This window comes from Heterocephalus glaber, unplaced genomic scaffold (genome assembly GCF_053883595.1).
Source record: "Heterocephalus glaber isolate CG9 unplaced genomic scaffold, H.glaber_assembly_v1.0 deba00001503, whole genome shotgun sequence".
NCBI classification, from domain to species: Eukaryota; Metazoa; Chordata; class Mammalia; order Rodentia; family Bathyergidae; genus Heterocephalus; species Heterocephalus glaber.
The window spans coordinates 2692969-2719725 of record NW_028258323.1 but is presented as its reverse complement, the minus strand read 5'-3'; the positions used below and the strand labels follow the sequence as shown (position 1 = coordinate 2719725).

The 26757-nt window shown below is 36.0% G+C and overlaps 1 protein-coding gene across 1 annotated transcript; it reads right to left on the bottom strand.

Annotated features, from left to right (window-relative positions):
- Positions 1-405: 405 nt before the first annotated feature.
- Ibsp (integrin binding sialoprotein) lies at positions 406-12005 on the bottom strand. The gene is made up of 7 exons (XM_021248781.2): positions 11938-12005; positions 9444-9511; positions 9296-9346; positions 9127-9204; positions 5812-5877; positions 2332-2496; positions 406-1777 (listed from the first exon to the last, which is right to left on the bottom strand). The coding sequence occupies exons 2-7, from the start codon at positions 9495-9497 to the stop codon at positions 1232-1234; spliced, it is 960 nt and encodes a 319-aa protein (XP_021104440.1). The 5' UTR covers positions 9498-9511; positions 11938-12005; the 3' UTR covers positions 406-1231.
- Between the last annotated feature and the right edge of the window lie 14752 nt (positions 12006-26757).

Genomic DNA, 26757 nt, shown 5'->3' with positions numbered 1-26757 from the left:
TGCTGCATCTGACAACTCTTAGCTATCAAACTGGTGTCACTCTAAGGAAAGGGCTCTTCATTTTCATAGGGTCAGCATCTGAACATTGTCTGGCTTTGCAGGAGGTGTTTATCCAGCTTACAATGAATAAAGGAGGAATAATTTTTTCTCTTCTTGTTTTCTTCAACTACCTACTTTTCTTCACTATTCTCATTTGAAATGTGCCTTCATGTTTATGTTAAAAGTGTACACTGCTGTGAAGGCTTTGTATATCAGTGCGTGCGCGCGTGTGTGTGTGTGTGTGAGAGAGAGAGAGAGAGAGAGAGAGAGAGAGAGTGTTTACCCCATTCCATCTCCTATCACATCTAAAATCAAATTGGAAAGGGTAAGGTTGCCAGAAAAAACATAGGACACTCATTTAAAGTTGAGTGTTAGATAAATAGTGAATCATTTATTTCATAGTTATGTCCCAGATATTTCACAGGGACCAAATTTTCATGGGCATACTTGTACTAAAAATTTTAAATTATTTTTCTGTAATGCAAATTCAAGCAGGCATCCTTTATTTATATTTGTTAAATATGACAACTCTCAGAAAAGCTCTTCTTTTCCTTAATGTATAGGGCTGACCCTGCCCACCAGCATGATTTACCCAAGAGAAAGTGTTTAGAGTTCTTCTATGTGTTATACTACAGTGGAAATACTCTCACTTTTCTTCTTAATTATAATACATTTGAAGGATTGCTTTTTATTTGTGATAAAACCTATAGATAGAACATACATACAGATCACATAAAAATACATGAGGATGATAATCCACCTTAATATACAATGTTGGATAGGTGGTGTGATTAGCAATTACACATTTATTGTTTACAGCATCATAACATCAATGGGTCTCTCCTCAGAAGTACTCATGTATAAAGAGTACATTTAGGCAATTAGTAATAGAATGAACACATTGCAAATGCTATTTATAGAGCTACAACCTCAAAAAGTTCAATCTAATTCCATCTTCTGGGTTTGTGTACTGCTTGATAAATGCTCCTGATTTACAACAACCTTTCAGAAACACAGCAGGGAAAAGCAACAAGAGCCTGTAGTGGCAGAGCAATTACAGAAACTCACTTAGGAGCAGCACTGCCATTCCATGCCATTCCACGCACACTGGATACATTGCACTTTCCTGAGGTGACTTGGAAACTGGTAGCCAGCTGTAAGCCGGCACAGTGACTCCATCCCAGACTGGCCTTCACTGGTGGTAGTAGTAATCTTGACCATCATAGCCATCATAGCCTCGGCCTTTGTAGTAGCTGTACTCATCTTCATAGGCTCGGTAATTGTCCCCACGCGGCCCCCCGTTCTCATTGTCATACACTTCATACCCAGGGTCGTATTCATTGGCACCTGTTTGCTCGTACTCAGCACCATACTCAGCTGTGGTGGTCTTTCCATAGGGTGGGGGGGTGGACCCATAGACCTCGGGGGCTGGGGTTGTGGGTTCAAACACACCATTTGGAGAGGGTGTTGTCTTTGAGCTGCCAGTGCTCTGCCCTGCAGACATGGTGGTTCCGGGTGTGTTGGCTTCTGTGACACTTTCTTTGTCCCCTTCTTCTCCATTGTCCGCACCACTGCTGCCATTGCCATTCTCCACCTCCGTGCTGTTGGTGCTGGTGCCGTTCACAGCTTGTTCATTTCCATCCACTTCTGCTTCATTATTCTCATTTTCATTCTCTTCCTCCTCCTCTTCTTCATCACTTTCTTCTTTTTTGGTAGCCTTGTTTCCTATATCCCCAGCCTGGAAGGAAAGGTTTGAGGGGATCCAAATTTAAGTGTGAAACAGTTTCAACTTAAGGCCATTGCTGCATGCCACGCAGTACTGTATGCCAACAGCCTTGTTCTGGTTGTCACTGAATGGGGGCTGCTCCAACTCACCAAAGGTTGGTGGGGCTCTGACCCCTCATCATGACGACACTGGTAACGTGCTTTGTGTGGGGAGATGAGCATGATAAGCTTTCTCGGGTGGAGATACTTACCATAACTTTCCTACTCACTTTCTCTGTCCTGAAATCCCCTCCCCTGAGAGGCAGTGTTCCCTCTAGGACCTTTTATCTGTTTTTCATTGACTGTTTTTGGTCTTCTGTTAAAATGTAAAAAGTCATGTAATGACATGAGGAAAGAACTGCCTGGGAGGAGATCTTTCCTTATTTATATATAGGGAAATGATGCCTGTTCTTGCTTTTTCAACAGATTAATGGACATAGTATCAACCACCATGAGTGTAGTGTGGGAACAACCTTGGACTTCCATAAAGAAAAGAAAACAGACTTAACCTCCCAGAGGAATTATTACCTTCTTTGGAAGTTGGATTGCAGCTAACCCTATGTAATCTGTTCCAGGAGTGGTTTCTTCTCCATAGCCAGGTGTTATGGTAGAAAGTGTGGTGTTCTCAGCCTCAGAGTCTTCATCTTCATTCCCGTTAGAATCTTCATTGTTTTCTTCTTCATTTGAAGTCTCCTGGTGAAAATATCCATAGCAAAAATACTTACTGTAGCTGGAAGATAGCTCAAGATTTATTGGAGCTGTGGACCACTCTTTTGAAAATCTTTATATCCCTTGGCCGCTTATCCTTCTGCTTCTGCTTTTGACATTTGTACTTCTCAATTCTAAGAACTCCAAGTTATCTAATCCTATTTGCCACATGAAAGTGCATTTTACATTTTTCTGCTTTCTATTTTACCAATTCAAAAGTATTTGTGTTTCAAACACCTGACACAAAGTCACTTTTTCGGTAGGAAATAGAAAATAAATAGTCTAAGAAATTCTTAGTAGTGTATTATATTATTGCTTGAAGACTTACACTGTTCAATGAATGCTTATGTTTGCAAACATTATACTAATCTATCTTAATTCCATCCTTTTAGGGAGTTGTTTAATTGAGCTAATTTCCAAATGTAACTCTTAGCCAATAATAAAAGTCAAGGGTTTATATATAGAGACCTTATTAACTTTAAGTGAATACCGGAAACTAGATTCATTTTAAATGATTTTAGGAGATTGTAATGTTAAGATAACTTTAAGATTTCAAACAAACAAGCAAACAAAACCCAGATTTAGCTTGTCTTATTGACACAGAGTGACCAAAGCAGAATATTTTTGTTTCATTAAATTTGTAAATTCTTCAGTTTCAATGAAGAGTCTTACTACTACCAGAGCCTACTCCATAACTATGTCATAGCTAATTGTGTCCAGTCCCCACAGATACGATTTTGTCTCTCTAGGTTTTCATTTTTGAGCTTTATTCAACAGACTAAACCTTTGAGTGGTTTGAGAAGTTATTAGCATGCCTGGAAAGAGTCTTAAGCATATACTAGCTGCATCCTGTATCCTTATTTCACAGGAGAGGAAGGCCGAGGTCCAATGAGATAAATGATTTGTGTGTAGTCAATTAGATGACTGAAATAAACAAGTATTAGTGAGAATGTGGAGAAACAGGAACCCTCACACACTGACAGTGGGAATTTACATCATTATATCTGCTTTGGAAAGTTGATTGGTTGCATCTACTAAGGTGGAACACATATACATCCATTGGTTCAGAAATTTCACTTTTGGGTAAATGGTCTCCATAAGGGAATGCAGATATTCAACAGGAGTTCTGCAATGTTCATAGAAATATTCTTTCTAATAGCCCTAACTTGGAAACTACCTAAATGGTCATCAACAGAAGAATGATACATTTTAATAAATTCACACATGAAATTCTGACAATAAGACTGAGTGATTTAAAATGACAGAACAATACAGATGAATCTCTGAAGCTGAGAGAAGAAAACACACATAGAAGAGCCCATGTTATGTAAGCCTATATATATATAAGTCCCCAAACCCGTTAGAATCAGAATAGTGGTTGTCAGAATACTGGGGGTCAATTAATGAATAGAATGGAGCAGAAGGCACATGCTACTTTTGTACATGAGTGCTGATTTCACTCATCTGTTCTGTTTCTGAAATTTCAACGAGCTACATAACCATGACAATTTTCTTGTGTGTTTCAGCATTTTCAAAGTGAGGTTAAATAGTTTAGGAGTGGACCAAAAATGTATGCCCAGGCATCTTCCTCACGTGACTACAATTCCTGGGGATTCTATGTTTAGCCTAAACTGTCTCTGAAATTTTGGAGAAGAAATGAGAAAGAATGCCTTTCCAAAATCTCTTCAGGGTAGAAGATTTCCGTTTTTTATCCATTCACATTTCTATTATTATTATTAATTATTATTATTATTATTATTATTTTGTACTGGGTATTGAACTCCGGACCTTGCACTTGTGAGGCAGGCAGTGGAAACACTGAACTAAATCCCTGGGCCCTCAATTATTATTATTTTTAACGAATGATCGCTGTTCCTCTGAAGTTTCAAAACAAAACCACCAAATATTTACTGGGTGCCACATATGTGTAAAAAAATTATGCTAGGCAGTGTGAGGAGATCTAAAAGAGGGTGTAGCTCTATTCTTCCCTCAAACGCTATTCTAACCTCTGATCTACTACATCAAGAGGAGCTTGTAGATAGGATCTGGGAGGATATATATGTTCAGAGGGAGGTTGGCAAAATTTTGCATGTGCATGACTTCATTAGAGACCCAATCTTCCTCCATCCTCATCCACTACCACAAATGAAGAACCACAGTCAGAAGATAAGCAGTCTAATCAGGAAATGTAGCTGTAAAGGTAATTTTATGATCACTGTAAGGCAAACAGCTGTAGTTAGATAGATAACCCTAGCTTAGTTTTTGTGGAAGATTGCTATGTGAAACTCCAGGGAGAATTTTGTGGGATTTAGTAGGTGGCATTTTTCCTAGTACTGGCGGGGCATTCTTGTAAGGTCTCCCTTTAAGCTATTAGTGTAATTAGGGTATGGGAAATGGTACTTAAAAAAAAACCAAACTAATAATTTGTCACCTTTCATGTTCCCACAGCAGTTTTGTTTTCAAGGTAGCTGACCCTTATATGTAATCTCTTTTTTTACTGTCATTGTCTATTCATGAGTACCACCCAAGAATACCTGAATTTAGAAGTTTCCAAACCAGTGCATAGCTAAAATTGACTATCCAGGAAAATGCATCCTAATTAGTATGTTTCCTTAGGCAAGAGTGTTAATTATAAATAAGATAGCACAATTTCCAAGATATGTAGATTAATTTTAGCCATGGACTACACTAATTTGTATAACTATTTAGGAAGATGTGTATATATTCTGAGTGTTTTAATTTCCATAAAATGTAAATTTTATTATTACACAAAATGTTCATGAAATTCTCATTTAAAATGACAACCCAATTCTGTTCATTATGAAAGGCAGATGAATGACAGTACCTTTCTAGATGATATCAATTGGCGTTTTTAGACTACCAGCTTAAGAAACTGAATTTCTAAAGTTTAGTCCTTAAAACAAGTATTATGTTGAGTTTAGGATAATTATTTACTGGTCATCTCCCATCATGTTCACTCAGGTTTTCATCATCCACGTATATATAAATACTTCCTGTTGTTTTTCAGCAGATTTTATACTTCTTTCACTAAAAACAGAGACATTTTTGTTTTTGTGTACCATTCATAGGTAACTTTAAACCCAAACTGTAGGAGTGTTTTAAACAGGTTATTTTAGTTGATTTTAGTTAAAATAACATCCCTCTTGTTCAAAATAGTAGACTGTGGGCAGTTAGTAAAGTGGCAGCAGCTATTTGCTAAGTCCAGATTACAGTAGACTACTTTCCTATTTGTTTTTGTGCTGCCTGGCTTGTTTTGTAAAAAGACTAAAAATTTCTTACATCTTCTTCCTCCTCTTCTTCTGAACTATCACCATTTCCATTTTCTTCAGAAGAGTCACTATTACCCTAAAGAAAAAAAATATATATGTGTATGTGTGTACATATACAGTCAACATCAACTAAAATTTCCCGCTGTTTGAAATAAGATAAAATAAAAATACTGAAACTGATTAATATCACCAGTTTGAATGAGTTATTCACTTAGAACATGTCTCATACTAATGTGAGGAAGGTATTTGGCATTTATGAAATTTTCAACCCCACAGCATTGACACTATGTTGACACATGTTGTATGGAAAAACTAGAGTAAAGAATCACAGGATTGTTCCAATATGAAAGAATGAAGGAATCATTAGGTCCAGTGTTTTAATTTTACAGAGAAGGAATCAGAGGTCAAATTATGATTTTTCCTGGGGCTGGGGATTTAGCTCAGTGGTTCCGCCATCTGCCTCCCAAGTCCAAGGTCCCAAGTTCGATCCCTGGTACCAAAAAAACTCCAAAAACAAAAAACAAAAAACATAAATAAAATGATGATTCGGCTTATTATCAAGTGCAAATTGTTACTAGATGATTCTCTTAAATAATGAGGCCTGGGTGAATTTAAATCCGAATGTTATTTGAAAGAAATTAAAGTGGTATCTGTAATCTTTCCACCTAACTCAAGCTATTTTTTAAAAATAAGGTTAATTTATATATATGAGGTAAGTATATAAAGAAAACTACTCATTCAAGAGATTCACAGAATAGCATTCCTTAAAGAGGTTAATAAGAAATGAGAATAAAGTAACCCAAAGAATCTGTATGTAAAAATGTAATTATAAGTTAATGAGTTTTACAGTTTTTCAGTGCCTGTATCCAACCCAGAGACTCATGAATCCCAAGCAAGTGCTTCACCACTGAGCTACATTCCCAGCCCAAGCTTTACTACTTTTTAAAAAAGGAAATGTAAATCTGAATATGTGTTATCAACCTTAAAGACAACAGAGGAGATACTTTATCTTTCTACCAAAGACAATCCAAACCAAATATGCAATTTTCCTATCTTTTCTGCAGCTACTGCTAAGGGTACCAGGCATCAAATGAATAGTCAGCTTCAAATTCTTTCATTTCCTGCCCTGTACATTTTAGCTATGGTTCTGATGTCCCAGCCATATGTCCCATGTGGAGAGAACATGGTTGCAGAAAGCCCCTGAGCTCTGCGTTAGAAATCATGTGGGAGAAACACTCATGTTGTCCTTCTGCCAGGGCTGTCCCTACCAGCCTCACTCACAGATGGCCACATCATCCACTCAGGGAAAGGGAATGTTTGTCCCTCCAGCCAAGAATAACCTCGGGTGGAAAGAGAATAATTAGGTCTCCCTTCCATGCTCTGACCTTAATGGTTGTGTCTTCAACCCAGAGCAGGCATGAAGCAGATTATTGTATTTGAACTATTTCTACTTGTTAGTTAAATTAAATATAGCAGACAGTATATTTACAAATCAGAGCTGTTTTTCTCAGCAAGAGTGTTCTAGCCATTCTACATGCCTCCTCACCTCTGGCTTTCTCCCTGGCTCAACCATACCACCCTTCAATCTGGGAGAATGACTTAAAAGCTGTTGCAATGACTTGAAATATTGACACTTCCTTTTTCCTCCCTTGCTTTCATTTATGCCCTATTGCCAATTTATCGCTTGATCCTACTGGTTCCTCCTAGCAGATAGGTAAGCTATAGGAGACTGCTGGTAGCTGTGTAATCCACATGACATATTTCAGGCAGGTTGGTATTTCAGAAATGATTGTATACGAACACAGATTTTTCTGAATAAGACAAAAATTTCAAAGCCTATACAGCTTAATGCATTTGAAGGTGACAATTCTGGACACTAAATATCTAATTTAATATATTTAAGGACCTTCAAATTTTGCAAAGTAGGAAAATAGGTCATAAATACTGGCTTGATGGGTCAGTAGATATGTTTTATTTTTATTTTAAAGTAATTATCAGACAAACTAAACATTAGTTGAGATAAACCTACTACATATAATTGGTGAAAATTTTGTATATTAAGGTTTTTGAAATTTGGATGTATCAATAATGAAAATTTAACTTCTCCCGATATCATTTTACTATGGATATTTTAGTTGAACCACACATATGTACTCATAAAAATATCTAGCTGAGAATGCATATAGCTAAGTATCAGATACTTCAAAAAAAGTTGAGGAGCTAGTCAGAAACTTGAATTTACTTTTTTGTTTAGTTTAACACAGAGAACAAAGTTCCAAATGAGCAGTTTATTTCTGGGCCTGAGGTGAACCAAGCAATAGAAGACAATTCAGAAAACCCGCAACTCTTATTTCATTTATGCTCATATTTCTGTGGCTTCACAAACTCCCCATAATTATGATGGTGCTAGAAATACTTTAAAATGGCCATGTCCTACCATTGTGTGAGTTAGTGGGGTCAGCCTGACACATGGTAAGATGCAGTGCCAAGCCACTATGCTAATGCAGCGATTTGAGCATCTCAGCTGCTTTTAGGGTCCCGGGAGTCCTGGGTCCAATGGTGCTAACTGATTCTCAGAATCTAAACTGTTCAGTAATAAAAATAGTGGAATCTGGTTTGCTGCATATTTAAAGTCAACACCACAGCCTCTAGTTTTCAAAGGTTCTCTTTACAGGTAACCTAGTAAAAATGGAAACTCTTATTTTTGGTATTAGTTATTTTCCTTTTTATTTACAAATTTTAGGGATGTTTTGGTTTTCTCACAAGCTATTTGATGCACTTTGTGAATTTCTCTCTTCCCTCTGCAGTTCTTGAGCTACAGGTCCATTATAACTCTGCTGAAATATGTGACATACAGCTCTGTCAACTGTACAGGCTAAATTGTCCTTATCAAAGTGTCTTTTTAAGGTTACTGCTATTTATGAAACCAATTTTTCTCCTTACCAATTAGAGAACTCTGATTGTCAGATATAAAACAGCTGTGTGACAGTATTGACTGAATTATCATGTGACAATGAACTTATCATGGGCTTAATTGTGAATGATAGAAAACAATTTGCTTTTGTCTGTAAGCCAAAACACCTGAACTCCATATGCCAAGGTGTTTGGTTTTATGTCATTCTAGATTGGGGCCTAAATGATTTATGTGTGACTATCTCTGCTTTAAGAGAAAACTTAGAAATTGACTTTATTATGTGAAAAACAGCTTTCTCTAATAAGCAGTCTTTCTGGGTGAATTCATGCGAGTTGAATTTAAGTGTTTTGATGTTAAATTTGATCACTTTAAATTGCAATAGAAAAAAAGAAAATAAATTTCTATGCTTACCTGAACTGCAAACTGTTTCAGAGGAGGGTAAAAGTAGCCATGCTTATAAAGATAATATCGTGGCCTGTACTTAAAGACCTGGACAAACAAAATAAATGTTATATTCATTTTTGAGACTCAATAACTCCAAAGCAAATCTAGGCCAAAGAACTATGATGACGTTAATTACCCCGTTTTCTTCAGAATCTTCTAACTTGAATCTTCTATGCAAATTTTTCATCTGTTTTAAAAGGGCATTTAATTATTACATATACTCTTTTTTACATAAAAAAGACAAAATTGGAAAAATAACTATTAGGTTTTTATAAAGAACTTACAGAGAGTGCACAGGCCATCCCCAAGATGCTGAGCAAAATTAAAGCAGTCTTCATTTTGATGATGATTTCTGAAATTAATGAAGTGGTGAGGTTAATAAACATTAAAATTAAGTGCCTGCTTTTTTGCTCATATCTAAAGACAAAGTGTTTAATTTGTTCTCACTTCTGTCTAATCAACATTTGGGCTGATTAAAACCAAATTTCTTGGCTGGGGATGTAGTCTAATGGGAGAGCACTTGCTTAGCACATGTAAGGCCCTGGATTCACTCCCCAGCACAAAATCAAAACAACACACAAACACACACACACACCCCCAAAAAAACCCAAACCAAAACAGAAAAACATATTTCTACATTTGTTTTCAAATTGTTCCTTCCATTTGAGTTGTAGAAGACTGACTCTGCCCTTCTGAGTTCTGCTGAGTTTCATATTTGCTTTTAGCCTCTTTTGCTGTGACCTGTCATTGGAAGACTATTTCCTCACTGCAAGGGGCTATCGCTGACATGGGCAATTCAGCTATGAAGACTGAACTGTGGCCATAGTTAGGCACGCTGTTTGTTTATAATTAAAAACTAGGCAAAACTTGAATATGTTTAAATGATTGCTTTTGTGCAATGAGCTATAAACACTTTCCAGCTTTTGGACATAGGTTTTGCAATAAAAGTTCATTTGTAAAATAGGAGGTAGGATCTTTATCCTATGAATATCTTGGAATACTTCTTTTGTGTGTGTGTGTGTGTGTGTGTGTGTGTGTGTGTGTGTGCATGGCCATACGTGTGTGGGGGCAGGGCATGACATATGAAGTACTGTCCTCATAGCATATAACACTCAATAGCCATGCTATGAGAAAAGTTCTTCAGAGCCTCCTCTTGGGAGATCAGAGATGATTCAAAATTAGACTGGTCTACAGCTCCATTAGGTTTTTCATCTGCTAGTGTGGGAGACTCTAATAGGTTGAATCAGAGATCCTGTTGGGTGCTAGGCATGGATGGAGACTGCAATCTTATGGTACAGTTGATGCAGCTCTCAAAGTGGGATTAGTTCCTAACAGCACTGGGCTTTGCAGCCATGTAAAGATCCTCACTTCCTCACAGATTCCTCACAAGTGAGAGGAGGTAGTGAAATCCTATCCTATTTTAATTTTATTGTATTTGATAAAATTCTAATTAAAAATTCTATCATCTAGAGGTTGAACAAATTTAGCCAAAGGCTTGCTAACATCTGCTGACTTGCATTTACATACATGTAAGTGATGGAGCTGTCTTGTACCTAGTGACAGTTTGGGAGTATTTTGGTAGCAATGGGAAACAATGATGGCAATGTTCCCATAAGCACACCTCAAAAAACAATAACTAAAATGTCCAAATTCCATGTAATATATTGTACTCTGCAAGTAGATTTTCCCATTTTGTCCTCATCACTCAAGATCCGTTGCATCCATATGGAGTATCTGACCCTAACATAAACATACACAGAGTAAGTTGTGAGGCCTGGCTCCTACATCACTCTCCATTTGTGTGGCAGAGTGGACCTACACACTTCCTCACAGTCCACCTGCTAAAGAAGCTTGCGTAGCTATGGTGGAGCTTTGAAAAATGCTTTGATCTTTGCAGCCCATAGTGGAGCCCAGCAGCAAAACCAAAGATTATTGCCATTCAGCACCACAAAAACGCCTTGGATAATATTTATAATATTTTATAAAACTAAAATCTTAAAACATGTAACTCTAGAAAGAGTTAACGATTACATAAATTTCTCATAAAAGTCATAAAATAACTAGATGAAAACATGGCAGGGACAATATTTTTTAAAGAACTAAGTAATTTATGTGTATGGCAATTGCCTGCCCCATAAATCTCATTTTATTTACTTTGTGATTCATCAAAAAGCAGGCATCTGTAGTGACCACTACTAACTCAGACAATTCTTCAAGGATTATTTTGACAATCTGATTAGAAGTTTTTATTGGGAAGAATATAATAAGTTACCAAAATAACTTACTTCTTCAGTACCATATTTTTCCATAATGATTTTAGAGCTATAGGATATTAACACCGTGAAACCTAATATATAATACCTTAAATATACCTGAAGTACAGACTTAATTACAGGTATAATTTATGGAGAAATAAGCATATACCCAGGCAAAATTACAAATGCAAAATAATATTTCAGCCAATTTATCCTGAAAGCACCATAGTGAGAAAACAAACAGCACTCTATCATGAGCAGAAATAGAAAGCAAGAAGCATCATTTTCTAGTTCATGTTCATAATATTAAGAGCTTATTTACATACTTAGATTAACAAGCTAAGCCCTTTGGAAAGAAAATAAAATCAGAGGGACTAGTTTAAGGGTAAGCAAATGATAAATCACATAGCTGTTCTACACAATGCAGTGAGATTCACATTTAAATACAAACTCAAAGCCAAGACAGAGATGTGAGTGTGGAGTGCCTGGTCCTAAGGCAGGAAGCTGTCAGATTGAGTCTTACCCTGTGGCAATGCTGGAGCAAGTAGACAGGCTGACCAGTGAGGGACACAGATTGAGTGCCTCCTCTGCCCTCACACTCATTCACTTGCTCTTGCTCGCTATAAACCTTTCTTTGCCTTTCAGCAGCCAATCACTGTCGTGGCCAAGGTGATGTCAGAATGTGGAGTCTCACCAGAATACCCCCAAACTTCAACACTTTTTCAAGACACAGGCTCTGTTGAATAAACATGAAACGTAGTCCCAGTGCCAAGAGGTTTGCATTGTGGAATTTAATTGAAGGTTTAGATGAAGATGAATAGTTTGAGTTCCAAATATATATAATAATATACTGGATTTGAATTAAAATAAATAGCAAAAGATTTAACCATTTAAAAATTTTATAATTACTCAAGTTTTCATTATGTTGAAAGAAAGGAAAACTTGCTATCATCAGACACAATTCTGCATTGGTGAAAGAAGAAAAAAAGAAACCAAATAATAAAGGAAAGGAGCTCAATAATAAGTTTTTTAATATTGATTATTTTGTTTTTATTGCTGAAATATGCTTCAGCGACTCATGTCATGATTAATCAGGCTGTATGAGATATATTTGCTTAAACATGATGCTGAGAATAAAATTTAAAATTCTTTTGAGGATTCAGCTACTAAGAGGCAGATTTAATTTTTGTAAAATAAATTTTTTAGATCTTTCATTTATGTGGCCCCTTTTGTCACACAAATGAGGTTTCATTTTACTTTGAAGGGGGTTCTGTACAGCTCTTGCTATTCATTTCCATATATTTTTCTATCAGTGTAGAAAAATTACTAAATCTGGCAGTAGTAATCCATTACTATTGAAATTATTCATGAAAACCAAACCCCACTAAGTAGATTGGTAGGCGAAAGTATTGATTTTTTAATTTGCAAAGGGAAATCTAGCTAGTCTGTGGTTTGCATATTTTTCTTTTTCCAGTCTTTTCATTCTTCCTCTGATCATAAGGTCTATTTCCCAAGAATTAGAGAAACCAAACTTAATACATATCATTGTGTGCCAGTCACCTGTTAGAGTCTTTGGATGACTTATCCAAAGAAAGGTGTTTCATCAAGGTTGCTTAGAAAATGTAGAGTCATAAAATATTAGTTGAATGGGTTCTTTCAATTAATTTAATCCCATAAATTTAGTTCACTTTACTGATCCTTGAATTACAGAGTAGACTGTGTTATAGGATAGCATAAGAAGAAACAAAAAACAAGAACACATTAAAAGAAAAACCCTGTCCTTATCTTTAAAACTTTCAAAGCTGTGTAGGGAGAAAACTATATAGCTGTAGGGCACAACAACTAAAATATCTACAAGGTTCAGAAGTGCAATGGAATACAGAAGTTCAATTGGACAAAAGAGCAACAGAGCAGGATCTTTACAGAGATTAGAAATTGCCTAGGTTATCAAGAGGGCAGAGATTATCAAGAAGGAAAAGGGAGCAGTTGTAGGAATGGACGCAAAGGATATGAAAATGTATTAAACCAAATATATTGCCATGTCATACATATTGGGGCTCACGTGCTAGTTCTTCACTTGCACTATTTCACTCATTACACACACACACACACACACACACACACACACAGAGAAAGAGAAAAAATATCTGAGATTATTCCCACTATTCAGATGAAAAAAGTGAGCCATAGTAATGGTGTGTCCTGGATTGTATACCTAATAAATGGAGTAATCAAAAAATCAAAGTCAAGTCTAATTCTAGAGCTCACAATTACTGCATATCTTCGCTGGCACATTCAGAAAACTTCAAGAATTCAGTACACTGGGATTTGGTGGGTGGAAGCAGCAACAAATGAGATGATGGAGAGATCTGCAGGCCCCACTAGCTACTAGGGAGCTCATAATAGAAATTGAACAAACCAAAATGTTAAAGCAGAAAAATAACATTCAGGTTTGCAGTTTGGAAAAATCATTTGATAAGAATGCAGAGATGGGTGAGGAAAGCAAATTGTTATGGGGAAAGACAACTTGAAAAAACTATCTTAGGGGCTGATGAAAACCATATTAATTCTGAACTCAGACAGTACTAGTGAGCTTGGAGAGGAGGGAACAAATGAGAAAGACAGTATCCAAAGAACTCAACAGTCATAAGAGAGGAGGCCTTCTGCATATCCAGCTTGGATCATTTTGTGAGTACTGGGATCATATTTTACACATGTTTCATGGAGTACTCACTAAGTTACAGTCATTTGGCAAGCATTTGTTGACAGTGATGTAATGATATAATGACGGGTAGAGGCTGAGAATCAAAAGACTGGAGTTTTATTCTTGACTTTCCCACTAACTTAATTTTCTTAGCTACTTTCAGGTTTCAATTTAACTAATCTTTTAAACACTGAGGATATCTAGACCAAAATAAAATTTTAAAAAGACCAATATTGTGTGTCTCCCTCACCCAGAGAGCCTGCGGGCCAAGTAATTGGACTTCAGTGACCAGATCTTTACCAGGTTAAAGGAAACACAAGTATAGAAAAATATGTAAAATGACTCCGCTGGGATATGATCAGCAAAGTCCAGAGGGGAAGAAACTTTACTAGATACATTACCTGGTTTCTTCAACAAAGTAGTAGAAAGAATAAAATGGTAAAGGAAATTATACATTTAGGTAGACTTCAGAAACATATATAAAGAGAGTGATAAGCAACTAGAGAAAAGTTGAATGCTGACCTGGTATTTTATAGTAATTGCAGTTAATTTTGAAAGGTATGATGATATTTTTGTTATTTTAAAAAGTGAATTCTTTTCTCTTAGAGATGAAATAGTTATCTATGGTGGGGATAATAATAAATCAGTTTGATTATAAATTGAAATAGATGAATTTCTGATAATTGTCGAATTGCTTAATCAGGATTCATGGTACTTCTATCTACTTTTGTAGATACTTTTGTGTACTTTCAAATGATCTATAAAGATATTTTTAAGAAAATGATTAAATGAGGTGCTCTCTACAGCCTTTTCAATTTCTAATATTCTGCCATTCTCTGTTTTCAATACCTTATTAAGCTTCAGATACTTTCCAGTAATCTTCTAGCTACTAAATTCATTTGATTTATTCCAATTATTTTCTTTGGCACATTCTTTCTAAAGAATAGTGCTAGAGAAAAAAATCTGACATCCTAACTTTGCTTTTTTCTATAATCAAGGTTGTCTCAACAACATCTTATTTTTGTCAATTCTTTTGTTCCCATTAAGTTTATTGGTACATTTTATGTATACATTATGATCACATTCAACATTGGAATTTGTACCTGTACATGATATATCTTGTTCTTTTTTTTTCCCCATTCCCCTTCCCTTCCTTCCACCTCACCACCCCTCCCTATTTACAAAAATTTGTTTTTGTTTTTTCCTTCTTTTCTCATATTTGTTTCTTTCTCTTCTGTCCCCTCCCCCTCCCTTCCCCATTGGTCCTTTTCTTCCTATTCTACATTATCTATTATACATTTTGATCCTCATTTACACTTTCAGTTTCTCACACCAGAGAAACTATTTGGTATTTACACATGTGTCCTATTTATTTCACTTAAGAGTATGGCCTCAAGGTCCATCCATGTAGTTATAAATGTCTCTAGTTTATCATTCTTTATGGCTGAGTAGTACTCCATTTTGTAGGAAAACCACATCTTTTTTATCCAGTCACCAGTTGATGAGCATTTGGTCTGTTTCCAAGATTTAGCTATTACAAACTGTGCCACTATAAACATGGGTATGCATATACTGCTGTTATATGATGCTTTTAATTCTTTTGGAAAGATACCCAGCAGGGGAATAGCTGGGTCAAATGGGACCTCTAATCCTAGTTCTCTGAGGGATCTCCACACTGATTTCCACAGTGGTTGTAGCAGTCTATACTCCCACCAACAGTGGTCAACAACACTATTTATTACATTGTCATTATCTTACTACTCTCCTGCATTTAAGCCTGTTGTTATGAATCAATCCTCTTTGATGGTGTATGAACATATGTTCATACACAGTGTCAAGCTCCATTGTGAGATGGGTCATTTATGGGAAAACCCCACACTCACCCTGATGTACCTTATTTTTAACCTGCTGCACATCTTGTTAGCACTGCCCCCATTTTTCTTTACACTCTAACCTTCTCCTTTCTTTCTTTTTGCTTTTGTGTTTGCTCAAATCTTCATTATTACTTTCCAGGATATAGTAGTGACAATCTAATCCTGAACACTTGGCTTATTTCCCCTCCCAATTCATTCTGTGACAGAATTTGGAATAAATTATCAGAGTGAAGTCTTGGTCATATTCATTCTTTTGTTTATTTTCTTTTTTAATGATAAGAATGTTTAACATGAGTTCTACCTTCTAAAGTCACAAAATACTGTTAACTATACGTGCACTGATTCACAGCAATCTAGAATCTACTCATTTTTGTAGAACTGAAACTTCATATCTCTTTACTAGTAAACCTCCACTTCTTCCTCCTCCTAGCCCCTCATCATCACCATTCCATTCTGATTCCAAGTTTAACTATTTTTCGAATTCTGTCAGTGTGATCACAAAGTATTTGTTCTTCGGTAACTGGCTTGTTTCCTTTAGCATAATGTCTTCTTGATTTATCTGTGCTTCTCATATTGCAGAATTTCCTTCTTTTTAAGGGCAAAATAATATTCCACTGTATATGTTTATCATACTTTCTTTATCCATTCATTGATCAATGGGCATTTAGTTTCTTTCCATGTGTGACTGCTGTGAATGGTACTGCAAAGAACACAAGAGTGCTAGCATCTCCTCAAGACCCTGATTTGGATAAATAACCAGACATAGGATTGCTGGTTCTATTAATCCTAAGTAGGATTGTAGTTCTATTTTTAATACTTTGCAGAAAGTTCATACTATTTTCCATAATACCATCAACATTTTACAATACCACCAACAAGACAAAAGGATTCCAATTTCTGCACATCCTCACCAAAACTTGTTTGCTTTGGTTTGTTTTCTGGCAGATGTAAAATGCTATCTTGTTGTCATTTTGATTTGCATTTTCCTGATAATTAGTGATAGAGATATTGAGCATCTTTTCATATATTTGTTAGCTATTTGTATGTCCTTTGGGCAAATGCCTACTTGTGCCTTTCGTCTATTTCTTAATCAAATTGTTAGTTTTGATTGTTTGATTGGTTGGTTGGGGTTTTTTTACTATTGATTTGCAGGAATCCCTTCAAATAACTCCTTATGGGATACATAGTTTGCAATTATTTTCTCACATTCCATAAGTTGTCTTCTTGCTAGCTTTTGACTTTGGACCAAACTCCCTAGATCTAAGAATCTCTAGCTCCTACCTCCTTTTCAAATCTTGTTTATTCCCTCTTGCTTGCTAGAATAGATTTCAAGATGCCTTTCATAAGATTTAGGAGTATCCAAGGCTTAAAATGTTGATAAAAAAAACTTTAAAACATTTTTCATGTAAAGTTTTTGCAGCTCTTGTTTGAAAGCTTGAATTTTCTGAAATAAATGATGAAATTTTTCCTTTTTATCATGAAAATGCTAAAATCTCAACTGTGCCAGCATTGTGTTTATTTTTAAAGTCTCTACCGTTTCTCTCATAGCTTTCACATCCAGCTCATCCTCTCTGAAACCAAAAAGTAGTGTCTAGTTCATTCTCTCTGAAACTAAAAAGGAGTGTCTAGCTCATTTTCTCTGAAGCAAGAAGTAGGTCAGTACTGAGCACCCACCTGGTCTTTGCAGTACTATTCACAGTTCCCTGATTGTGCTTTAAAACACCAGCACTCGATCCTTTCCTAGGCAGTCTAAGGTTTCACACTCCTTCAGCCCTCTCCTTTCCAGCATGCATTCCACCTTCCACCCAGGCTTACCTGTTCAACCTTGGCCTAGTATTTTCCATCAGTAAGTTTCTGGATCTAGGACCTTATATAGTCAGCCAGTGGCTGTCACTCATTGAACTTTTAGGAGCTTGAGTGGTGGGAAATACAAATGACAAAATTTACAATGCATTCAAAGCTCTTTCCTCCAAGGCTTCCTTGTTTATGTGAAGGGCATGTAGTATTTTTCCTAACCCTACCGAATTTCCCAGCAGAACACACATGTATTCCATACAACAGAAATAGCAAATACCAAACTTGAACCTGACATAAAGTCTTATGGAATACCATCTTGTTCTCTTACTATTATACTGTGCCCTTGTGCGGTAGTGGTGGTGGTGAATGTGTGTGTTCAAGTCATCTGTTTTTTATTGTAATATTCTGGAAGGCAAGGACTGCCTTTATTTAAACTGCTTTATGTGGAGTCAGGGAAACCACATCTATGGCTATTTACATGAGACTGGAAGTTCTCATAGAGTTTGACCTCAGGTGAACATTAGTGAGACATATCGATTGGCTTTTGCTCTTTGTATAAAGTTGAAGGTTAACATACACTCTGTTCGCAAACAGCAGATTCAAGGGTAGAGTGTTTGCAGTTCCTGTCTCCAAGGGAAGACCCCTGAGTTTGTTTCTTTCCTTCTAACTCTTCATTATTCGAGATTAAGTATGAGTGAATGAAAGTTGATTCTTGTTGGATCTATTTATGGCTTTTCTAGACACTTTTCTCTCTCTACCTTATCAATTTCTCCCAATCAGCTTTCATTGACATTTAATTTTCAAGGGTCTTCCATAAAAGAAAGAAACAAAAGCCCTATTTTACCCATACACAGTCCTACCTAGCTATTCACAGACTCTTCCTCTTCATGCCAAATTTCTTGAGAGTTGCCAACATCTGATGTCTGGATTTCTTCACATCTACTCCCATTGTAACCTACTGCAGAATGGGCTTTTCCTCCCCAGAACTTGGAAGCTGGATTCTTAAAGATTAGTAATGAATTCTTTCTTGTTAACCAATGAGTTCTGGCTTGTAAACTGGAATGGGCCCTTTTCAGTTACTTTCTCACATGCTTTCCACTATTTTTTCCTTTTTCCAAATCTCTGCCTTTCTCCCACACCACTGTGCTATACATACAGCTTTCCCTACTCCTTCCCTCCTTGCCTGTGGCTCCTTTTCTGCAACTCTTTCTCCACCTGCTTTTTAAATGTTTGCATTTGCAGTTTTCTGTCCCTGTCCATATCTTCTTTCCATTCTTCAGTCTCCTTCATGATCCCTTTGATTCTCATGGCTTCAGTTACACATCTGTTATTATATATAGACTTCCCTTGTTTGTATCAGGGTCATGTATTAAACTTATAATGGAAATCCCCACTTCAAAGTTGCAACATTACCTTACATTTCCAGCTGACTTTCCCCCTGTAGTCTTTGTCCTATTGCTCAAGCTAGAAGTCTAGATATCATGCTTGTCATCACCTGCCTAGACTTTATACCTCCTGTCTCCATGTAGGGCTGTCAATTCCATACCCCTCAAGTCTTACTTCTGTCTACCTCATGACCCCTGGCATCTTTGTCACACTGGGGCCAAAATAAACTTTCCAAAACACCACAAAACATTTTAAATCTCTGCTTACTATTGCCTGTCACTCTAGTAATCTCAAAATAAAACATGAACTTCTCAGAGTTGCATGGAAATCCCTTCATGATCTGGCTCCTATCCAACACTCCAGCCTCATGGCTCTCATGCTTTTCCTTTACACCAAGCTCAGCCATTCTGAAATATCTCATTTCTTGCATTCCATGTCTTTCATCAGGGTCTTTGCACATGCTAGTTTGTGTGTCTAAGTCGGTCCTAAGTCTCATCCTACAGGAAGCCTTCCCTGACTCCCACCCCAGTTGTGGCTGGGCTGTGTACCTCTTCTACATATTTCCATTGCATAATAGTACTGACTCTTCTCTTCTAGGACTGGCTGCACATCTCTCATGGCTTGAAGATTCATTATGAGGTAGGAAGAGAGTTTTATTTACTATTACATCTCCAGCCACTCAGCACAGTCTGGAAGAGAGCATATCCTGACTAACATGAGTGAATGAAGGACCATCCATCATAGTGCTTCTCAACCTTTTTAAAAATTATCATTCTTGCCGGGGATTTAGCTCAGTGGTTCTGCTGCCTGCCTCACAAGCACAAGGTCCTGAGTTTGATCCCCGGTACCAAAAAAAGATAGGTAATAAAAATTATCATTCTGCTAAGTCTCCCTAAGGTGGGAAATTAAATCCTAAAGAATAAGATTTTTTTTTTGGATATGGCTGAAGCTTGGAGAATAGTATCTAGGATTTTTTTCTACTACTAAGAACCAGAGTTTATTTTTCCCCCAACGGGGAAATATTGTTCTCTTTGAGAATGCATGGTCTGTTAGTATAGCTTCTTGATCCAAGAGATTCAATAAGAAATTTTTATTCATCTCTTACAGTAGAAGCTTATAATTATCTGCACTTTTGCTTTTCATGCTCAACTATAGTCTGAAAACACAAACAAAATGGAAAAATTTAAAACTAACCCATTCATAAGTTTTAAATTGCATACCCATCTGAGTGGTGTGACAATATCTCACACTGACCCACTCCTTCATGCTCAGGACACAAATTACTCCTTTGCCCAGAATCTCTATGCAGTATGTGCTACCTGCCCATTAGTCACTTAGTATCTCTCTTACCAGCTCAGCTATCACAGTAGGGTGGTGCTTCTGTTCAAGTAATCCTGGGTACAGTCTAATGCTAGGTCACAAAGCCTGCATCCCAAGCCTCTCTTCACCTGATCACATGGCGTTGGATCATCTCACATCCCCATAAGAAGAAGAATAAGGGTGAATATAGTATTATAAGGTATTAACTTGAGAAAGACAGGGAGAAACCATATCCACATAACTTCCACTATATTATATTATTACAATTGTTCCATTTTATCATTAGTTATTGTTGTTGATCTCTTACTGAGCCTAATTTATAAATTGAACTTTATCATATGTATATATAGGAATAAACGATATATACAGGGTTTGGTGCTATCCGTGGTTTTAGGCATCTATTGGGAGTCTTGGAACTTATTCCCCAAGAATAAGGTCAGCTACTGTATTTGTAAAAGGAGGCTGTTGTAATGAATCTCATGTTTTAATCTTATCAAAATCTCTTCTATACAGGTACAATATTAGTAATCATTGTAGAATGTATTTTCTGAAAATGTTCATGTCCAGAGAAATTGAACTTTTATTTTTCTTTTAAAATTTTAATTATTTAGACCTCTCTTACCTGGCAGTTTTATCTTCAGGGGTGTCTTAATAAGTTCAGGCTGATATAGAATATCATAAATGGACTTGCTCAAACAACAAATATTTATTTCTTACAGTTCTGGAAGGTGGAAGTCTGAAATCAAAGTATCTGCCAACCAGTAGCTTGGTGAGTGTCCTCTGTCTGATTTGCAGATGACTGTTTTTTATTGTATTCTCACACCTGAGGTCAAATCTCTCACATATTGTTGAATTCTTTTATACTGAACAATTTAATAGTTTAAGGCAACCCTTTAGAATATTTTGGGTTGTTACAATGATTAATCTTAAACATTAAAAGAATGGAAAAATGTATATTCTTGAAATTTTCCTCATTCCAATTGACCGAAGAAATTTTGTAGCAATTTTCTTACTGAAAAGATGGAGACTTCCATTTATTCAGGGACACAGAACCAATAGTAAATAGAAATTTATTGGTATACCTAGACGTAGCAGCTTCTAGAAAACATTAAGGATTCCTTCTCCAGTCTATACCAGCCACAGTTAAGGAAAACAAGCAAATAAAAATATTTTTCTACATATGGATAGACTGAAGGATAATTTTGATCTACTCTCTATATTATAATTTTCTTTGAATTTCTGCATTTTCAGTGAGAAATTATCAAAGGGAAAATTTCATGGACTTATTTGATTATTTGGTTATTTTGTGACTAACCTGAATATTTCATAAGTATGCATTTTGTTTTGTAAAAATGACTTATGTTTTATCACATCAGCACATTCTTTGGTGAAGAACTGAAAAATCCATTCTCAGAATTCATCATTTCAGGGATTCCACAATTGATAAATATAGTCTTTTAGTTACTGGCTGGGTTATATTTTGGTGTTACTTAGATTTCCCACTGCCTCGAAACTTCTGCAATAATCCACAATAATAATAGTTTGTGATTCCACAATAAACAAATTACTGCCAATCTTTACTTATGGTCTTGTAATTTTATACTATATGGCTCATTCTATTGCATCAACCATAAAGGCTACAACAGTCATGGGGTGTTTGAAGCCAGCTGGTCACGTAGTGGACATTATTGGGAACTCCATGGCATTTTCTGCTTGAATGTGTCCAATGTAGATTCTTAGGGCCACTAATCTAGTGCATTCCAAACAAGCTTTTCTCTTTTGGAAGAATAATCTTTCTATACATGTCTAATTTTCTTGCAGATGATTGCTGTGGCTTTCATTCAGATCATCTGTCCTTAAAATTTCTAGTTTTAGGATTTGTTTTTTTTGCATTTTCTAGTTACTGCTCTGCTTTCCTTTATTCAGCTAACTGATGGTGCTGCACATACAGGAAGAACTTGTTAAATATTTAGCAACTCACTGGATGTCTGATCTCTTATCATAGTGTCTGAACCTGGTTCAGATGAGGTCTTCCTGCCATCCCAGAGTCTAGGTAAGGGGATAAGTTCTGTCCTCCTCTTATTCCTATGTATTATCTTAAACATTAATATATCAGTTATTTAAATTTCTAAATACTGAGAAAATGCATTTTTAGGACATTCTTAAAGCTAAGATGATTATACTCCAGGCACTGGCATGTTCAGAGACAGAAGATGAACTGAATTTCTCTTCTCAATTTTCAAAATGTAAGAAAAATTTAAACTGTTTAAAATAAAGTTAAATGGAATGAAATGATGATGAGTAAAATGATAGGTAAGAAATAAAAATATCAGAAATAACAGAAAGCAGTTTAAGTAAGAAATTTAACAGCCCTGGGCAGCATTAACTTTTGTCACTGTGAACACCAAAAATATAGAAATATCTGTTTTCTCCTGATATGTCCTTCCAAAATCTCCTTTTTGGATGAAGAATCTCTAAATTTAAAAAATTTATATTTAATTTTTAGATACAAATATTGTAAAATCTAGAAGTAGAAAGCACTTGATAGAAATATAAATTTAATTTCAAAATTTCAATAGCCAAAATAGACCAATTCAGTATTCCACAATAAAGAGGAAATAGCAAGTAAAATTATGTGGTGGTAAACTGGAAAACCCATTAAAGTGTCAAGATTTTAATCTAATTCTACAAAGTTATAAAACATATGGAACTCCTTACTTTTCTTTAAATCTGCTGAGCTGGCACCAGGAGCTCATGTCTTTCCTTGGTCTTGGTGGCTTTACCTCTAGGGTGGGGGGTTAAGGGATTTGCCTACAATTTCAGGCTGATTTAAAACCAGAGCCAAGTCCTCCTTGTAATTATGCTTTCCTGTAATAGCTCAAAAGCTATGTTCCATGTTCAAGTTCATACTTTGTTAAGGTAGAAGCAGAGTCTTTGCTTCTGTTGGTGCTATGGTGTCAGAGAGAAGCCACAACCCAGGAGAGTCTAGAACTGGTCTTTGTGGTGGGAAGGGTGCTGACCACCATGAGAGAGGAGTTTCCTATGGCTTTGGATGCTTTAATATTGAGAGTAGATAATATTCATGGCTAGAGAGGAACCTCACAAAAGAATAGGTTATTTGGGAACAATCAAAAGAAAGGAGTGCAAAGAAGGCAGCAGAGCACAGCAAATGAGACATTGGATGGTGCAGGACCAGTGCCCAGCCCTGGAGCAGTGAGGAAACATAGAATCACAACACCTTGGGTAGCTGAGCTAGCAGAGCTGGGCACAAAGATGGAGGCAGGAAAAGATGGTCTAAGGAAGAAATGGAACACCTTACTGTGCCTAACTGTAAGAAGGTCACGGGAGAGTTCAGAACTTTTCAAAGCTAATCTGTGACACTAGTGAGGAAAAATTGCTTCACTGATTTCCTAAAATAAACTTCATATTTCAAGACAGAGGAATTCAGTTAATACATTCTAGACACTTGTTCCTAAAGTTCAAGGAAGATTATAATTTTCTGAAACATATTCTTGCTAAAGAATAATATTCTGTAGCTATTATTCTGCTTTCCATTTTACTTATAAAGTTCTAGAAATAACTTATTACTCACCTTATAATAACTGCAAAAGACATTTTAAACACTTATGAAGTAATTTCTATCAATAACTGAATTCACTCTTTGTAAAAACCATACCATAAATAATAAGTTTTAGTAATTACCTTGATTGTGATGTGCGCCTTCATTCTATAGATCTAGTCAGATGGTGAAGGAGTCAACCAAAAGTTGATTAGGTAGTTCATTATCCATTCACAAAATATTATTCAGTCTTTGCATAATAATGAAGGAATTTGATACTGATGTAATTTGTACAACAAGGTTTCACAGGAATACAGTTTTTAGCAACATGCTTAAGAAAAATGGCACTTCACTGAGTAGAAGTGTGATGATATTCTTTGGTTAATGCCAAACAATGGGTTATATACTCTAATTAATACTCTATATTTCTTTAAAATGTCTTTATTTTTCCTCGTTTTAAAGATAGGTCTAATTATTGTAATCAATATAAAAACTCTGGGTGAAAGAAGGTATTGGATAACAATTTCCAGACCTAAAATTTCCAAGGAATTACACTTTTTGAGTTACTTCTTCTGTACAAATGAAGTTAATACATGCAACTTCTTTCTAATGTAAGAAGGGATTACTATGTTTTGCATTCTAAATCTATAAATTCATTAATTACATGAAATTACCATATTGACATGTTGGCCTGAGATGAGAGCATTTAACCTCAGCAATAATAATAATAAGGTTTACTCCTTTGGTTATTTAAGTATACACAGGACACCTATGTATGAAGCCAAATGTGAAAAATAAATTTTAAATGGTATGTGTGGTTTTTTCAATCATTTTCAGTGTTTTTCTTATTGATAGACAACAGCTTCTTCAGATAATACTGAGCAAGGAAAATTGAATGAGAAAAGGAAGGTGAGATAGGAGGTTTATTGGAGAATTATATATTTGTATGTTTCACTCGGAAACATCTTGCAACCACAAAGGCATTGTCCAGAACTTTTGTCCCTTCACTAAGGGACATTTTCAGGCAGACTGGAGACTTATTTCTGTACCCTCAGGCTACAAAGGCATTCATGAAGTGGGAAATTTGTAACCTCTTAATTTCATTTTTTTCATGAAGTATATATTGATATGCCTATGAAGCAGTAGTAATATAAGCTAATTCCTCTCTTGGTAAGTCTGTGACATTGCAGGCAATAGACACTCCGAAGTTTCCTTCCCATCCATCCATCCATTCTTTTCAGCACCTACTATGGACTAGGCACAGTGCCAAGTGAATGCGGGCTGGGAGGGATGGGAAAAAAATCAATAAAACTAGAACTTTGTGTGTAATTTCTTTGTGAAAAGACCCACTAGTGGCATGTTAATATCTACCCTCTAAGATATCTAAACCATCAAACAAATGGCTTTCACAATATTTCTTCACTTGGCATTTTTCTCTTTTTTAAAGAACAGATAATCAAAGTAATAAAAAACTAAATAAAAGAAGCACATTTTAAAGATTCCAGGGTAAGTGTTCAGTGTGAATTTAGTTGAAGTGAACAGATTTTTCATTGTTCTAGACCTATAAGTACTTTCACTAACTCAAATGCATGCATTCATTTCATTTCTAGAGGTAGTGGAAAAACACTTTTCTCAAGTCTTACTAAAAGGTTTCCTTTATTATCCTACCATTATGTTCGCATTCCCTTGACTCCAAAATCACATCAAAGTTCTAGGCTCCACAAGTGGAATTACTTCTTTTTTTAACTTAGTCAGAAAATAACTTGTCCCACCCAAAGCTTCCAGAAATCCTTTTTACCTGGAATGTGGTGTACACAGCATCCAACTATCATACAGCACTTTATGGGGAACTATTGGTTATTTTTAGTTTAACTCTATTGAAGATGTAGCTCAGGAAAGTACTATTTCATTTCCTCAAAATTATGGCATGCTTGCCCAGTGGATCTGTGTTTGTGTCCACATCCCATGCTAAGGAACAGTCTGGGTTCAAAGCTGGCAGGGCTGAAAGTAGCATGAGAGTATAGATTTACCTTAGGCCTTCTCAAAATTATTGTTTAAATTAAGGTATACACATAGTGAAATGCATAGAATTAAGTGCACAGTTCGATGAATTTTGATATTGCTAATACACTATTCAACACATAAAAGATTTCCACTACCTTAAAAAGCTCTTTCTTTCTGTTCTATGCCAGAGACATCCACTATTCTGATTTTTATTTCTTAGATTCATTTTTCCTTTTCTTGAACTTTATAGAACTAAAATTTTATGTCATTCTTTGTATCAGACTTCTTCTGTTAAATATACTTTTATATCAATTAATTTGCCTTAATGTATCAGTTCATTATTTTTACTAATGTATAGTATTCCATTGTATTTTTATTCAAACTCTTACTGGGTGTTTGATTTGTTCAGTATTTTTCTACCATGAAAAAAGCTACAGTGAACATGTTGCATGCTCCTCTTTTTATGGACAAATTTATAGCACTGATGCTGTTGTTATAGTGTGAGTATAGTTTGTTCCTCAAGGGTTCATGCATTGGAAACTTGGCCTTCAGTGTGGTAATACTAAGAGAGGATGGACATTTAAGAGGTGGAACCTAGTAGGATGGTGATATGCCATGGTAGGGGACTGCCCTTGAAGAGAACTAAGATAATTCTCATGGGAAACCAGTTGGCTCTCACAAGAGAGTTGGTATAAAAAG

Bases quoted from the DNA above. Each gene is read 5' to 3' on its own strand.
- Ibsp (XM_021248781.2), bottom strand. From the start codon at position 9,497: ATGAAGACTGCTTTAATTTTGCTCAGCATCTTGGGGATGGCCTGTGCA. The intron at 9,205-9,295 runs GTAATTAACGTC...TTGTTTGTCCAG, and splicing joins AAGATTCTGAAGAAAACGGG to GTCTTTAAGTACAGGCCACG. The intron at 1,778-2,331 runs GTAATAATTCCT...CTTTCCTTCCAG, and splicing joins CAATCCAACTTCCAAAGAAG to GCTGGGGATATAGGAAACAA.